Here is an 18,204-nt window from a genome sequence, read left to right as displayed (position 1 = left end):
TGAAAAAGGGTCATTTTGTTTTTCAGATTAGAGGCCAATTGGATTAGATTTTGTATTTATTACAACTGCTTGCTTTTTTTAATATAAAAATTATTTCATTTATTTATTCCCGTAACTGAACAAAATGTCATCAGATTTTTACTGATATGACCTGAATTGATTCTTCTATATGTTTTAGGGACAAGTTTTATTATATCTGTGATCAGGTTGCTTATTAAGCACAAAAAACAGTTTTTGGGTGTCTGTGCCCACAGGAGTGTCAGTTGAATAGTGGTGGAGGAAGGTTCAAGGCCCTGCATTTTAGAATTATATCATTTGTTTTGTTCACTTACACTTGTATATTGTGTTAGTCCAGTAGCCTAGCTACAATAAAATAGTTTTCAGTAGGTTTTAATTTTGTTTATTAAATATTAAAAAGTAACATAACTACTGACAGAAATAATGAACTTCAATTTTTTACATGATTATGAAATACAGTTTAGCAAAAACATCAAACCAAATGGTCTAAAAAAAACTACGATCATTTCTTGAAGGTTAAATACAAATACTGATTTCAACAAGAATGACAAAAAATCTTAATGATTAAATAAACAAATAAAACAAAACATATTTTATTGCCAATCTTTTTATTATAGTAACTACCTAATTTGCAAACTGATACACCATAATACACATATAAATTAAAGTACAAATTATATATATATATATATATATTTCAGAATTAAAAAAAATCACAATCAAATTATTATAAATAACAAATGGAATGTTTCTTTTAAGAATCATACTAGCTATGGATAAAGTATTGCTAATGAATATAATATTGAGCAAAATTATAACAAAATTACAATATAAAATTACATTTGACGACTTTGACTTAAAATCACAGATTATTAGGTTCCACATTATTTAGTGTCAAGGAATGTACATATTTCCAAGTCTTAAAGTATTTATTTGAAATCATAATACTTTTAGTCATGCTTATAACTCAATAAAAAAAAGTGGAATCATCACAATTCATGACTAAAATACATTAAAAAATTTTTTAATCATTTGTCTCCTATGATGTATAAAGTGCAAGCATCAGTTGTTGTGATCACATTTTCAAAAACATTCATGCTATTACGTCTGTGTATATGAATCAATAAATATTTTTAAATCAAACAATTCAGTGATGTTTAATCCATTTATATGAACCATAGTACTTGAAATTGCTCTTTCTTATCAATTCATCAGCTTCCTGAGGCCCTCGTGAACCATACCTAAAATAAAAGCATTAATTTTTCAATCTGCAAATTATAAATAAAAAATACATAACAAACAATAGCATATCTCATTTCAGTCAGAGAAAAATAAATTTAACTTACGAATAAAAATTAAAATTTTGGAATTTTAAAAACTAGCATTTGAAATGTTTATCACTGAAAATAATTTTAAAGAAATATAATCAAAGCAAATGGTTTCTATATCCATAAACAAAATGACAGTACAGTTCTCTACATATTATGCAGTACATATAGAAATAAGGACTATGATATCACTAATCTTAGCACCAGAGGTCAGTTAGAACATGCTTAGTGAAATAAAGATTGATTGCAGAGAGATTCTTTGTTCTCTTTTATAACTGATAGTGGTAAAATCATATAATTAAAACCTAAATTATTTTAAGTTATTGTCAATGATATGTTGTAACTCAAAGGAGATTTTCCAGAAAAAAATGACCTTGTTGTAACTACTCAGGGAAAATTTCCTTGCTTTATTTCAGATGATGAATAATACTCTGAATATAATCCATAGTTGGTGCGTTAAAAAGTGCTTAAAAATTAACTCATAAAGAACAACTGATGTATTACTAGAAAGAAAAATCTGAAGTTGTTCAGTTGTTGATACCTAAAAGTGGATGCATCATTTTGGAGCTTGCAGGTGACATTAAACAATATGAGCTTAAATAATTACTCAGATGGAAAGTTCACCGGATGGTACCCTCATCTGGATAAAATTATTTTAAAAATCCTGTTGGTCACTAATGGTTTGTAGGTGATTTTAGGTTAAAATGGGTTCAACACATCTTCAATGCCAGGAACTGTACAAATCTGTGGTGAAGCTACTATTCCAACAATCTACTGTGAAGGGAAAGTTCTGAAACCTAAAGAGACTGGCAATCTCTTTATATCTCTGTAATTTAAGTGCTCCCATTAGTTCCTAAATGTTGCTCTAGATCTACTGGTGCTGGTTCTAACTATAACATAGCGGAACAAAATTGAACATTTTTTTGGCACAATGAACAAATCCTAATAGAACATTTCCTAATATGATCCTAATAGAACATTTCACGCTTAATTCAAATATGTAAATAGGTTTTCTCTATCACCTATAGTTTTTTGTGATACGTTAAAATTTGAAAAAAATGTAAGAATTTACATGCATGCAGGGCACTATTCAACTTATCTAAAATATGATAGATGTTTTGGTTTTGTATTTGGCATCAGGAACATCCCTCTTAATGTCCAATAATAATCTTCAAGCATTCTTACACTCAATTATCGCAAGTATATATTTAAAATGTTTTAACAACACTTTTAAATGACCTTCACACTGACTCTTTGACTTGAATAAACATTTTTCCACATTGTCTATCTCAAATTAAATTTTTTTTTAGCATCACTAACATGAAATTTTTCTTTCATTTAATGAAATCGAGCACCGTTTTTATCCACTGCCTTCATAAACTTTTTGAAAACCCCCTAATTTTATATGGAGCAGAAGCAGAATTATTTCAGAGTTATTTAGTGAGGGATGTACAATATTTTTCTGTCCAGGCTTAAGTGCTTTACACATCAGCCATTCCTTCCTGATATAATGATTTGTCTTGTCCTTGCTAGGATCATCTTGTTGAACTTCAATGGCTACCTCATAATCTGATTCATCTTCTATAGTTAGATGTGTTGGAGTTTGCAATGCAGGTAACCCCTCACCTTGAGACAATGGCCTTATAACATCATAAATTCAGGTACTGCACAGTGAATCTGGATTTACCACTTACTCCTTTTATCTCTGTAATACAGAAATAACAATAAATGATCTTGTGATTCACATCACACCACCATCAGTATGGCAAAACTCAAGTGCTCATTATTCCTATCCCAGTCTATCAGACATTTTATGTAGGTCGAAAAGCAGATGTGAGGGATCCATTTCTAATCTTGATCCCCAACTTTACAGTCAAAATATAGTTCATAAAATCTTTTAACTAGTTGAGTCTAACTTTGTCATTGTTCTTTAAATATCAAATCCCCCCACACATAACAGAAGTTATCCAGATCATTCACACACTTCCTTGGTATATTTATTCACTACCACCATACACTTGACACTGTAAATCACAAAACATAATCCACAGTACATACATACACAATGGAAGTTTATACAATACTGGTGTGTTAGTTGTATAACTTAGAAGACTGCTGTATGTTGACATGCAAGAACCTACAGTAAATGAATCATGAATATACAGCCATTGTCTTCACAATGTTATGTTTGTATCCTATCCTCTGTTTGAAATCATTTAAAATATTCTTCTATGTACACAAGTTATCCCTAAAAAATATGTGGAATTCTGCAAAAGCAATACTTCAAAAATGTTATCTCACAAAAACTGTGGGTGATGGACAAATTCTGATTGCATTCTTGAATTCAGCATAAAAACTTATATTAGGCACAAAATAACACTATCGTGTGCCAAAAACTGCTTTAATTAGTCTAATTGCTGGCATGATTAATAGCGTAAGTCATTATATTTTGATGATGGAGGAGAGGCATTAATAATGCTGGGCACTTCAATATTTTCTTGTACTGAATGACTATTTTTACATGAAATAAGATAAAACATCACAAGTACATGATTTTATTTATTCATTATCTACTTCAGAGACATGGTGGAATGGAGAGAATTTATGTCTGGAGCAGCCAGGAACAGTCTTGTAAATGACACAGATGATTTCAGAATCAGTGAATAGAAGAAGACTGGAATACCCCCTAATATGCTTATCATAAGGCTTTACAGTGGTTACATCTCGGCAGTTATATAACAGTTTTTTAGCCCAAATTTACATCATTCTATATGTAATCAGTGTAGTAAAATGGATTACAGAAGCAAGCAAACTTTCATTTACACTGATAGTCAGGCAGCACTTACCAGTGAGCTTGGTTTAACTCTAAACTGATGTATGGTGTGTGGGGGTTACTAGGCTTAATTCCATCTGACCACAATAAGACGGAATTGCGATAAATGCTAGGACACCATGATATAGAAAGCAATGATTCAGTGAAGAAGGAAACATATTCTTTATTAGCAGGCCCTAAGTCCATTTGTCATATAAATTCTGCTGCAGCTAAAGTACTCAAGTGGTCCAATAAAAAGCACAATTAAAGTTGGTAAAAACATCCATAAATAAGTCAGCGGAAGATGCTAATTATAAACTAAATGTCTCTTAAATTCCCTTATTCAGTTGGATTAAGATTATCTTGAAGGAGGTCTAACTTTCATCACTGAGCATGGATGATTCCAAAGCTACCTACGGGTTATGGATTTACTCTGGGATGATGTCCTATGTAAAGTTTATCAAATTCTAGAGGGTGCTAAATATCATTCTTGAATGTCAGGTCCTTGAGAGGATTGTGGTTTCATATTTTTGGAGCCAGTCTTTTAGCAAATTTAGATGTTACTGACTTGGCTGGAAATGTTCTGCCACTCATTTAGATGCAGAAGTAGACTGACTAAATTAGTTTTTTTGGGAATGAGGGAAATTTTTTGGCTGAAGTGCACTGGTGATAAAGTGCTGCTTCCTTTCATGACAAATAAATAAATAGATTCTATTTCATCCTTCCCATCAGTGATGAATAGCAAGATGAATAGCACAGATAAATAGCAAGATGATGAATAGCACGTCACTTTGATTTTTTAATTTGAAGTGAATTCAAAGAATTCACTTCAAAGAATTAAAGTATTTCTGGATTAAAGTTTAAATTTTAAAAATGTATAATGATATATGATTAACACTTACACATAAGGAATAGGTTTAATGTTCTGTTTTTCTGTCATGTGCAGTAAGGGTGTGAAAATTCTCCATGCTTCCGACAGCTCATCAGAACGAACAAAATGCATTTGAGATCCACAGAACACATCCAAAATAAGACGTTCATAAGCATCAGGTAAAGAAACACTCTACAACAAAAATGATAAACATACTTAAACAATAACTATTGCAATTCTGTTACATGATACATATTAGATCATTAAAACTTACTTAACATTTGAAAAACGTTTGCATGTTAAAGCCAATAAGTAAATTATAAACAAAATCTATAAAGTAAATTTAAAAAAATTAAATAATACTATTAATAAAAAATGAGAATACTATAATTTTTACAATTAGCAACACCACAGAAAATTCTTTTTTTCAAAACTCAGTTCATTATAATTATTATATCGTAAGATTAAATGGCATAAAAATAAATAATAATTATAAAATAAGTCAACTGGAAAATAACCTACAATAATCTGGTGAAATTAGATGAGCATCTTCACCTCTTCTGTTTTGATCTATTTTCTTAGCATAAATTTAAAAGTTTTCTTCATTTTTAGCTGTAGTATTAAAAACAAAATTTGTATAAGCATAACTTTTTTATTTATACATTAAATCTTGTATGCAACATGTTAACTACATTAACTTTCCTGATTTAGTGTTAAAAATACCTGAACTGGATAAAGATTCTTTTAGACTACATTAAATAAATAAATAAATAAACAAAGAAGTGATCACAAAATATGCATATGTGTATATTTTGTTAGTCCTGACAAACGATCTAGGAGCTATGATCTTGCATCAGTATGACAGCACTGATCCCTTTTATCTTGGTTGCAGGAACAATTTAGGACCACGACAGACTACACTAGGGTTTAACTGTGGGTTTTTATTTGAAACATTAAAGTTCTTACTCTAGATAAATTTTGTTCAATATAAACCAGTCAAATATAATGATACAGTCTCTAAATTAGCTACATGGGCATACTAACAGTAAATAAAACATAAAATCAAGCCATTAGCAACCTACACTAATTTGAGTAAATAAAGCTTAGGCAAATAGCATTGCACTTTTAAATGAAAAATATATGACCAAAATATATATAAATTATATGACATAACTCTGACCATTTTTAACAACAAATAATATGTAATCTTTTATAACAGATTAATACAAAAAAATGATATACAGTGTTTCACCACATAATGATCGCATCCTAATCTTTAAGGTTGAAAAATGGTATTAAAAATTTCTGTTGCAAACTGATGTACTTTAGGTTACATAACCTACTGTATGGGTTTTCCCAGAATTGTAAAACAAAAACTGGCAACGCTGTTAGTCTGAAAGTTGTACTAAGCAGTTGCCATAACCTTCTCTACCTCTCTCACTCTATCAATTAACAGAAAGCACAGGGAAGTGGTCACTGACACCCACAACCATTCATTATTGCACACTTGTCAATTTCTCAGTTTGTGTTGTGCCGTAAACAACCCATTTCTCCCTGTTTTGTGATAAAGTGTTTAGTATTTTGTTCTGTGATTCTATAAAACTACTACTGTAACTTTCAAAATGGGGAAATACAATAGTTATACCACTAGTTTTAAACTAACAATTATTGATTATGCTGAAAAACATGGTAACAGAGCAGCCAAATGACAGTTTTTCTGTTAGCGAAAAGTTGGTAAGACAATGATGAAAAATTAAAGACAAATTAAAAACACAAATGTTTCTCGTTGTGCTTTCAGAGGGGCTACATTTGGCAAGTATCCTGAGAGAGATATGAAGTTTTTAATTATATTGAAGAATTAAGAAACAAAGGTTTCTGCATTATGTATGATATGATTCAATGTAAGGCTTCCAAAAAGACAAGAAGTAAAAACATTTCTGAAGAATTATTCCAAGGAAATTGTGGTTTGGCATGTAGAATTATGGGGCAGCACAACTTATCTGTGTGAAGATGAACATCTATTTGCAAAAACTACCAGAGAATAATACAGAAAAAGTTGCACAATTTCATCTTTTTTTTATGCAAACGGCAAGCTACTTTGTACGAATTATCACAGATAAGTAATGCAGATCACAGCCCTGTATGTTCTGATATGCCATGTAACACAACCATCACAAAAGTGGTAATCAACTATAACTGTTCGAACAACTGGTAACAAAAGGTTATGCTATATCGTAATCCTAGCTGTAATAGCTGATGGAAATATATTACCACCCTGTGTAATTTCCAAACGAAAGATATTTTCTAAGAGTCTTAAATTGCCACAAAGAATCCTTGTTGAAACACAATCAAAGGCATGGATGGATTCCAAACTCATGATTAAATGGGTCAAATCAGTCTGGAATAAGAGATCAGGTGCATTGTTAAAACACCTGGCACTTCTAATTATGGACAGTTTCTGAGGTCACATCACTAATGAATTAAAACAACTTTTACAATAAAATAACACAGATCAAATAATCATCCCCGGTGATCTTACATCCATACCTCAACCCATAAATGTGTATTTGAACAACCCATTCAAAGACAATTTACAGTCTTTATGCAAACTGGATTGGAAGCGGAGACTACCAATTCATTCCAAGTGGTAAAATTAAGCTTCCTTCAATAGAACTCTTGTGTACCTGGTAGTGAAGAAGTGGGAATTTGTAAAAATGGAAAGTTTATGTAATAGTTTTAAAAAAATTGGAATTCCAGATGCATTAGATAGCTGCGAGAATGATGCTTTGTGGAACAGTGACTTTACTTTCCGTGAAGCTGAAGTAGTCTCATCACAATTGTTCAAAAGGAGTAGTACAGATGAGAGATGTTCTGATATGGATAACTAACTATAAGTCTGGTGTGTTTTTATATGTATAACTAATAAGACTAATTTCAATATTTATCTTGCAACCAAAACAACAAAATGTCAAAGTATAGTGATTCCTTTGTTTTTTCCACGTTAGAAGAAAATGACCAGTCTATCAGCCTACAAATCACATACAGAACTAAAAAAAAACCTCGATCAAAAGATATTATTAGTATAATAATAAAATTTATTGCTTGATAATTATTGTCTAATGTTACCAAAAATATGTGAAAAGAAATTGTTTTTTTCTAATTCAAAGAAGTATTTTTTTTCAAAAATCCTCAATTTTGATGTAAGTTAAGAAAATATTTCACATAATAGTCGTATCCTAGTTTGACAGGAAATTTTTGGGTACAAAAAGTGTGACCATTATGTGGTGAAATATGGAAACTTGATGTTTATTTATATTATTTAATTTTTTACAAGTGATAAAGTGTTAGATTTAAAAAATTAGGATTACTTAAGAAAAACTACTAAAATACCTTGTATCGATTTCCGTACGTTAGATCTAACTCGGTTTCCTCCATGTCAAAAGTCATTCCAGGGGTTTTTGTCATCATTTTAATGTATACTGCTTCTCCAGGTTGAACACGAATTACAAGTTCATTTCTCTTAGTTTTTCCATCAAATATGTCACCAGGCACATCCTGATATTGAATACGAACTTCTGCTTTTCTTTCATTTAATGCTGAAATGAACAGGATATTTCATATATTTATTTCCAATAAATTAAGAAACACTAAATAAAATAATTATGGAATTATTTCTCTGAAGAAAACATGATCTGTGTTTACAAGAGTATAGTAAAAAAAAATCAGGGTTTAGTAAAATCTGCATAGTAATAAAAAGATAAGCAAATAACATAAAATATAAAATCATATAATGTGTTGCAATGTAGAGAAAAACTGTTTAGACAACGAAATGAGTGTAACAAAATAAACATATGTAAATATCTCAAACAAAATAGACATCATGGTCTGTGTATCACATAAAGAACAAAAGAGAATAAACTAAAGAGTACAGCAGATAAATAAGTAAATTATATAGATCTTAAATAACACATCATATTATTTTTGAAGAGAGACATTCCAGATGTGCATTTATATCCATACCCAGAAATAATTTTTTTCAAAAAAATTAAAAATTAATATCAGTGATATCAATAAAACTATCCTGGAAATAATTTTTTTTTAAATATAGGTTCTAAACAGTCTACAGCAGTATTTTTTCTAACCTCTTGTTTTATAAGCTGATCAAGCTTCTAACACTTTCTATGTGTTTCTGGCCGAGATAATAAACTAACTCAATCAAATGTCTTTGTGAGATGATTGTCCTCTTCTTTATTTGTCACCTTTTCTTCCTTGGGCAAGTGTACTAAGAGAATTTGCAGCCAGAATCCCTAACTTCAGTTATTTATGGGAACTGGTTCACTGAACATGGTATTGGGCATTGACATTTTATTTTACTCCACTTTCTGCAATTTTCAGAAAGCTACTCCCTAAAATATTCCAGTTGTCATGGAAACATTAAATTGCAAAGATCAACAACTTTTCCAAGTCATATTATTTTCTGTAAAAAGAGCTACATAGTAGGAGGTGTTGTGGTATTTCAGATAGCATCCATTTTGTTGCAGTCAGGAAATTTCTACATGATTTGCTTAAAAATGCAGTATATACTATTTGACCTCATATTAAAGGATTTTTCTAACAATTTCAAAATGGATCAATCAAAAAGTGGAAAACCACCTAAACTAAACAAACAGAAGTTGCTTGATATTTGAGATCCTATAGCCAAAAGTCCATCAGTCAATGCATAAGTTAGCAGAGCAGCAAGATATTGGATTTGCTACTGCACATAAAGCTGTAAGAAAAGAATTGAAACTTTTCCCCTACAAAGTAATGTGTTCAAGAATTGAAACCAACAGATCATGTTAAAAGACTAAATTATTGTCAAATAATTTTTAGCGGTTTAAACATTTTACCAACCAAAATTCCATAGGTATCCTCAGCATTATGTTTTTTACAAATGAAGTGTGGTTTCATCTGGGAGGGTATATTAATTTACAAAATACACGACTGTAATCGACAACTAAACCCCCATGAATTACATGAACAATCTTTACATGAAGCGAAAATTTGAGTTTGGGTCAGTGTGAGTAGAACATGTAATGTGGGTCCAATCTTTTTTGAAAATATAGTTAATAGTGAAAGTTATTGTGCTGTTTTATCAAACTTCATTAGTCAGTTAACAGAAGTAGAAATCAATCACGGTTGATTACAACAAGATGGCATCACAGCACACACAGCTAACAGATCAATGATTTTTTTACAAAATGTCTTTGGTGAATAAATCATTTTGTGTGGTTTGTGACCTGCATGATCGCCTGATCTGACTCCCTCAGATTACTTTCTATGGGGGGCGCAGTTAAACAAACAGTGTATCAAAACAGATCACACATGATTAATGAACTAAAAACCACAATACCGGCATATGTACAAGACATTCCAGTACATCAGCTGGTTAAAGTGTTTAAAAAAAAAATGAAATGTGTGCAGTGTTGTATTGATGTTGGAGGAGGTCATTCTCAACACCTTTTTTATACTACTCGTTATTGTAAAATCTATTTTTATGAAATAATGCAATAAAAATACAAAGTAATAATTAAGAAAGTTTCATTATTTCACCTCCATAATTCCAGTGCACAGCAACTTTCCAAATGTACTGTACAAAGGACATTACCTCATTCCTTTATTTGCCTTGATATAATTAAGTAGTTTTCCTTTCAAATCTATTCTACATGTGGTCTTTTGACATAATCTTCTGACATTATTAAATGTAATTAAATGCATTATTAAATGTAACAGACAACTCCTACTCTTCACTATAGCATAGTATTGTCCAGTTTAATGTACTGGAAAACTTTTCAGTATCAACAAAAGCTATATGAATCTCATAATTATATCCACTCTTTTTTTTTTAAATTTATCTTAGAATGAAAACTGTATCTATATACACCCACTTCTTTCTGAAAATCATCTATCCCACTACAGCCAATTTACCTACCACAGCTTTTAGTATACAGTTTAAGATTTCTATGCATTTCTCATAAATAAATTCCTCTATAACTCTGAAATAATGTTTTATTAATTCCTTTAAACAGACAAATTTAGACATTAGTCATACTCTTTCTACTCATACCTAGCAAGCTTTCCAACACAAATTAAAAAAGTGTAACAACCCAAGATTTAATAAGATACCACCATATTTAAGTGGTTCTGTATTTATACTATCTAACCCTACTGCACTCATTGAGTGCAGTTGGGTTGGCACCACCAGTGTCAGCTTATCAATGTTTGTGACTCTTGGTTCCTATTAAATCATCTGTCATTAACTCCTAATTTACCATTCCTAATAATGATAGTACATTCTGTGCAATATTATTTATCTGTACAGTTTCATAATTAAAGGAATTTAATGTTTTAATAGCATAAAGATTAGCATCTACGTCCATCTAAGCCATGTTCAATCTTAATATGAAACTATTATATGATTCCTGATGAACTTGACATACTATATATTTAGCTTCAATTTTTCAACTTGTGTAATACTGATAATTTTTTTTTGCTGGATTCATAAAAAATCTGTTATATGCCTCAAGAAATAATTAAGGTAAAATACGAGACTTTAGGTGCAAAGTTAAGCTGGTATCCATGAACAAAAAACTATAGATAATTAGAAAAACAATAAAAATTAATTAACAAACATATACAGTATAGAAATGAAAAAGATAACTAAGACAAAAGCTATATAGTATTTTTAACAAATATACTTAAAAGAAAATGTCTGCATCATTATTATAAATTATGAAATGTTATTGATTAATAAAAATTAGCTGTAGTTTGGTATCGAAAGGTACACTTGTGAAAACAATCTGGCAAATCTTTAAGTCTATACTAAGTAAAACTACAAAAAATGAATGTAAAATGTAAAAATTAGTATTACAGAAATATTACACAATACTGAAAAAAAAAGAATACAAGAGAATTTTAGAAATTGGATCAAACTGTAACAGCACCTCAACTATGGATGAAAAACTGCTGGGGAGATAAAAAGCAAATAAGATATCTTAAATCCATACAGTTACATAGAAAGGAAAATTACGAGGTGTTATAGAGGAAAAACACTGTTTACAGTGATTAAGAAGTGAGTATATACTAAGAACAGAATTTAATAAGAGCTTGAAAAGATTTAAACAAGAATAAAGCAATAACAATAAATGATATGAGTTACTATTTAGGAAAAAAAAGGGCAGAATAGGCTACACAAATTAATGTATAAATTTTATAGAATTGGATATGTGGTCTAAAATTTAAAAAAGGATACAATTATAATCATATCGAAGATTGTATGATGATTATTATTATGTAATGTATATTAAGTAACAATATTATTATATAATAATAATTATTATTATTACATAATACAAATTATTAGTATGACATCTCATGCATTGAAAATAATCATTAGCTACACTAGTTAAACAGTGTGTGGCATGAAGACGTACTAAAAGAGAACTTATTTTCAGAAAGAATACTTGCACAAGAAAATAAATTTTAATTTACTTCAGACTAACTGAAGAAAAACAAAGTTACCTACCTTCATTGCATTTTCAGATCTTGAGAAGGTAACATAAAGAAAGGAAAAGATAAGGTAAGGATAAAGAGGAATGTCAGAAGTTTTAAGGAAAATAGGATTAAATATAGAAAAATAGAAGTTGTTTTTCAATTTAAATGTAACAGAGGTGCTATTATAATAGTTACGATGAAGAAAAGCAAGCTTCAGTACAGAAAATAGTGAGAAAAAATGTAGTCACCATTGTTGATTACAAAAAATATTATATAAAAGAAGTAATAAGAAAATTAACAAAAAATGTGAGGCCAATTTCAATCTACCGAGAGAAAAAAGATGCTAACAATTTACTAACAAATGTTTGTTTACTTACCTGACAATCATAGTTAATAAAAATAGTAAAACAAAAAAATAGCAATATAAAGTATTGCTGTCAATGTGCCTAATGTTGGTATTATTTGCTTCATTCGTCATTCCACTCCTCATTGGAACCATTCCTACTACCACAATTTTTTTTATGTTTATGGATTTTATAATTTCACTGTCTAAAAGTGGGAACCCTGCCATGTCAATATCATCTTCTAACCATCCTATTGCACCTTCCTCACTATAATTTTTAAATCAAGGAATTAAACGAATAAGATTAATAATACTGTTTGTAACTTTCAATTAAAGTTTGATTGTTTGTTTAATATAATTTTTCCCATGAGTTTTATAAATTACGTACAATAAATAATTAAAATCTTGCTTCATTAAAATAAAATCATAATTTCATTTTTTTCAAGAACTTCTTAAATAAGTGGTTGGGTTTTTCACTAAACATAGAAATATGGATATAATAAATTTATACTATAAATGCACACTACGTGTAAAGCCAGTACATAAATACATGAACTAAACTGACTGCTCAGATTTTCTTTGATTCAAATTTCTGATGTTTTACTTACATAATTATTGAGTAACACATCAGCAGCAAACGATTGATTACATAATGTGATATGTCAACATTTTTATTTCTTTTGAAAAAATATGTGAAATATAACTTTTTACCACAGTAAACCAGGTGCAATTAATATATGTAAATATTTACTCAATAATATTTAAATTTGAATGATTGTAATTGTTATTCTAGTTAAGTTGTTTAGGTGGTTGTAGATACTCTTTTAGATTATTTAATACCATGAAACTAAACTTTCCAGTAAAGTTATATTACGTCACTTAATATTTATGATTGAAATATGTATGACATTTAGGTTAAAGTATTTCTGTAATATTATTTCATATGTTTTGTGAAGAAGGATTTTTAATTTTGATCGCTATTTCTCTAGATAATTTATAAAAAGTTTAGGGTTATAATTATTGATTTGTACTGAACAGAGCTGATTTCACTGTTGCACTCGTGGGTGTATCAGGAGATTTTACTACACAATGGATCACAGTATTTATAAACAATTAGAAATATTACTCAAATGAAAAAATACAAATAAGTAAAAAAAGTTAGTAAGAAAAAAACAAATACTAATACTTGAAAAATACCTTTTCCACAACGAAGTATAAAAGGAACACCATCCCATCTTTCATTATTAATATTCAAAACAGCCAAGCAGTATGTTGGTGTGTTAGATCCTTTAGGAACAGTTGGGTCATCTAGATATCCAGTGTTAGCTTCACCTTCACCATCTGGGTTACCAATATACTGACCGAGTACAACATCATCTAATGTTAGAGGACGGATGCATTTCAATACTTTTACCTGAAATTTAATTTATATAATTAGATTTCCACATATTTTACAGCTACTTTTTATAAAATTAATAAGAAAATAATTCTTTCTTCAATTATTACTAAAAACAGACACTTTAACGAGTAAAAATAAGCTAAAAATTTAGAATAGTTTAGCAAATTTTTGTAATTGAAAAAAAAGGATTGGTAAACATATGGAAAGTTTATCTGAAAGTTGACATAAAAACATAGCAATTAAAAAGTATTTATAACTTGTTTAATGGTTGAAGACATATCATACCTATGAGATAGGTCAAGATAATTTTGAGTTATATCCTTCCATTCACCATCTGCATTATACCTGACTTGAATTTATTCTCTAATCTCATCTTTGGCCTATCAATCTCTTTCTTTCTAATAATTTCAAAATAAACAACCATATTTATAGAAGTATTTTCTTGACTCCAATCATGTATTCATCTCATTGCATATTCTATTTCTTTATTATTTCAGTAATCTGAGAATGTTGTAAGGTTCATTAAACTTCTCAAGGAGATGCAGTAAAAAGAATCAAGTTATACATAATTTTTAGAGTTTCTAAAAAGATAAACTAGAAAGAGGTTTTCCATACATTTTAGAAGGGAAGAAGCAGAATTATATTTAAAACTAAATACATTCCTACTGTGCACCATGAGACACTTTGAAAGAATCCTATAGAGATTTACATGGAAGAAATAGAAGTGTATGAAACGAAACAGGATTTAACAAAACGCTAGCTGTAAAATGTTTAGGTACAGTCCAGCTTACTGTTGACAGAAAGTGGTATGAGGAAATTAGAGAAGAAAAATTTTAACAGATGATGACAGAGATATGATCATGATAGAGATGTGCAGGAAGCAGTGCAAAAGTAACTTCATGACTAACTGAAAACCTTCTTTTTTAAAGGAATATGCAAGCTTGTGGACAGCTGGACCAAATGTACTGACAAGGGAGGCGACTATGTAGAAAAATGATGTACATGTTGAATCTTCATCTTTGTGTGAATAAATTGTAGAACAAAAAATGCGATAATTTTTGACTCGCCCTCATAGATTAGAATAGGATATGATAACAAAATTTACCATCTCCTTTCTTTTTCATTATCAGAATAGGCTGGATTCAAAAAGTGGTAAACTGAGAATGCGAAAAAGTACAGGAACTATATTGTGTGTAGATGATTTGGTAATCTGGGAATGTTAAAAAGAAGGAAACTTTACTAAATATACAATGCCAGTTGAAAATTTATTATTTAATAAGAATACACATAACATCTTTACTCCAATATGTAGAACAGAGAAGTATAAAAACAGATTACAAAATAAAAAGTAGATGTGTTTAAAGACCATATTAATTAATTTAATACAAACATGTGAAATATTGTAAATGTAGTACATTAAATAAAAAAAATTACTATAAAATAACTCAGGATTCAGAAGCCACTATTGAAAGTTGTTTGGAGCACATGTTTATGCATATATTGAACAGAATGCAGATAGATTATGTTTTTTTTTAATTACTATTATTTAAAAATTCGCCAGTATTATTTCAGTAAAAGAAAATATTACAATTGTATTTTAAATAAATTGATGGGAAGATTCTTGAAATAGTTAAGCAATTTTTTTTAAAACAGCAATGAAAGCATAACAAGCATATACACAAAGCAAAATATACCCTTTTTTGTAAGCCGAAGTATTGTGTTGAGTTATATGAAAGCAGTTCTGTTATGTGGTTTGATAAAGGTGGATATTATTATTTTGTAAGAATAAGTGACCATTCTTTTTAACAAAGATTGCACATTTATAATATAAACACAAAGTTAAATTAACATATTCAATTTTATATATACGGCTGTACAAGATTTATACTTACAAGTATCAGATAATGATCTGACAGCCCATTTATGTATCTTAAAACCTTAACTTTTTGAGAGAGCCCCAAGAGATGGCATTATAAGGGAATATATGTAGGCATAATATTTAATAATGAAAATAAGCTTATCATTTTATAAAGTGCTTTACAGCAAAACATACAGCTAGATTTTGTTACAAATGAAATCAATTTGATCATCCTATGAGAACTGTTACCTAACAAAACATCCAGAAATTCTGTTCTATAGGCAAGAGAAATGCTTCTGTTATCATTAATGGGAATTCTATTCATATGATCAGCAATGTTACACTTATGTGAAAAGCTTAATGTAATGGTTTAATTCATACTTAAAGTAATATGGTTACAATCCATCCAGTGAGTAATTTTTTTGAGCTATTTTATGAGATATAGGTTTCAATTCCTTTTCAATAATTATCTTCAGACATACAAACAGTTGTGTCTTCTGCAAAAAGGGTTACAATGAATAGCTCATGATTTTGAGGCAGGTCATTAATAAACAAAAAAAAAAAAGCAAAGGACCAAGAATACTTCCTTAAGACACTGCTTTTTTCATTTTGAAGCATGGACCTAAATTTTACATGTGTATTCTTATCAAAAAATTAAATTTCAACTACTTGCTTACAGTTGGTAAAGTATGACTTTAACCATTTGTAAGCAGTTCTTCTGATACCATAGCTGCTAAGTTTTTTCATCAGTAAAAAATGTGGAACTAAATCAAATGCTTTACTGAGATTGTAAAAAATTGCAAATGGAATCTTTTTGTTATTTACACAATTTAAACCTCTCTAAAAATACTAGAGAATCTAGGAAATGCTTTTATATGGTCTGAGATTCAGGGAAGGGAAAATCCTGTTATTCATCTTCCCATTGTAGAGAAAAGGCAATGATTATACATATTAACAACTGCTATTATACACAAGCAATTAATGAATGAAGGGACTGAGTTACTCCTGGTATAAGGAGTTCCCCCCATTACAAATGTTAACAGCCTCCTCAGAGGACAGATGAGCAGTGGTGGGTAAAAGGGCATTTTGCTGCCCTATGGATGGTAAACTGCCCCCAAAAGCAGAGGAACTTCTTAAGGAAGTCAACAGTATTAGAATACAGAAGGCAATGGAAAACTAATAACTAAAGATCCTAGTGATAATTCCTTGCTATTCTTCTCTTCAATAATTCAGAGTTAAAATAACTTCTCATTTGGGTCTCAGGAAGAGGTAACAAAGTAGTTAAAAGACCACTGCTTAGAACAGGAATGTGAAGACCTTGTTACAGAGGAAAAGTTACAGAATCTCGAGGGAAATGAAGATAAATAGAATGGATATATTAGATCTGAATGAAATAAGGTGGAAGGACAAGGTGAAATGAAGAATGAAAGTTGACATATTCTATTCTAGAAGAAAGAAAGGAAAAAAGGGGATATTAATAATTATAAAGAATGAAATAGCAAAACCGGTGCAGAAAATGTTTTACAAATGATAGATTAATATCATTAAGGGCTGAAATCTTAACAAAGGATTAAATTATAGTACAAGTATATTTGGTAAAATCACAAAGTAAAAATAAGAAAAGCAGATGTAATAAAATCTCTTATAAGGTACTGATAGGAGACTGCAAGTTGTTATCAGAGAAGGTGAAGCAGGAAGCGTGGTAGGAAAATTTGGCTTAGGTGTAAGGAATAAAAGGAGAACAGATTAGACAAATTTTGCTAACAGAAAAAATCATTTATAACCAAGCTTACCATATATTTTTGGGTCCAACCCAGGACATATTTTTGAAATTACTTAAAAGTCTTAACAGTTTACTGAAACATTAAACTTTATTTATTTTTCACTAGAAATGACTTTTTTTAGAAATGGTTTGTTTATTTTAATTACATCATAAAATTCACAACAAGTTAGTTTCAAATTAATTTTAATATTTAGCAGATGCTTAACAATAGAAAGTGAAAGTCTACCCCTTTCTGCAGATCAAATGTCCCCTGTAATTG

The 18,204-nt window shown here is 29.7% G+C and overlaps 1 protein-coding gene across 4 annotated transcripts in view; it reads right to left on the bottom strand.

Moving 5' to 3' along the window:
* Positions 1-608: 608 nt before the first annotated feature.
* Zw (glucose-6-phosphate 1-dehydrogenase Zw) overlaps positions 609-18,204 on the bottom strand; it is a 90,237-nt gene continuing 72,641 nt past the window's right edge. For all 4 annotated transcript variants that reach the window (XM_075363366.1, XM_075363364.1, XM_075363367.1 and 1 more), the window contains 4 exons: positions 14,103-14,319; positions 8,420-8,625; positions 5,061-5,221; positions 609-1,259 (listed from right to left, as the gene is read on the bottom strand). In XM_075363366.1, the coding sequence (XP_075219481.1) occupies positions 1,166-1,259; positions 5,061-5,221; positions 8,420-8,625; positions 14,103-14,319 (678 nt within the window). In that variant the 3' untranslated portion in view covers positions 609-1,165. The remainder of the gene's footprint in view (positions 1,260-5,060; positions 5,222-8,419; positions 8,626-14,102; positions 14,320-18,204) is intronic.

This window comes from Lycorma delicatula, chromosome 4, assembly GCF_047948215.1.
Source record: "Lycorma delicatula isolate Av1 chromosome 4, ASM4794821v1, whole genome shotgun sequence".
NCBI classification, from domain to species: Eukaryota; Metazoa; Arthropoda; class Insecta; order Hemiptera; family Fulgoridae; genus Lycorma; species Lycorma delicatula.
This window is presented reverse-complemented; position numbering and strand designations above follow the sequence as displayed.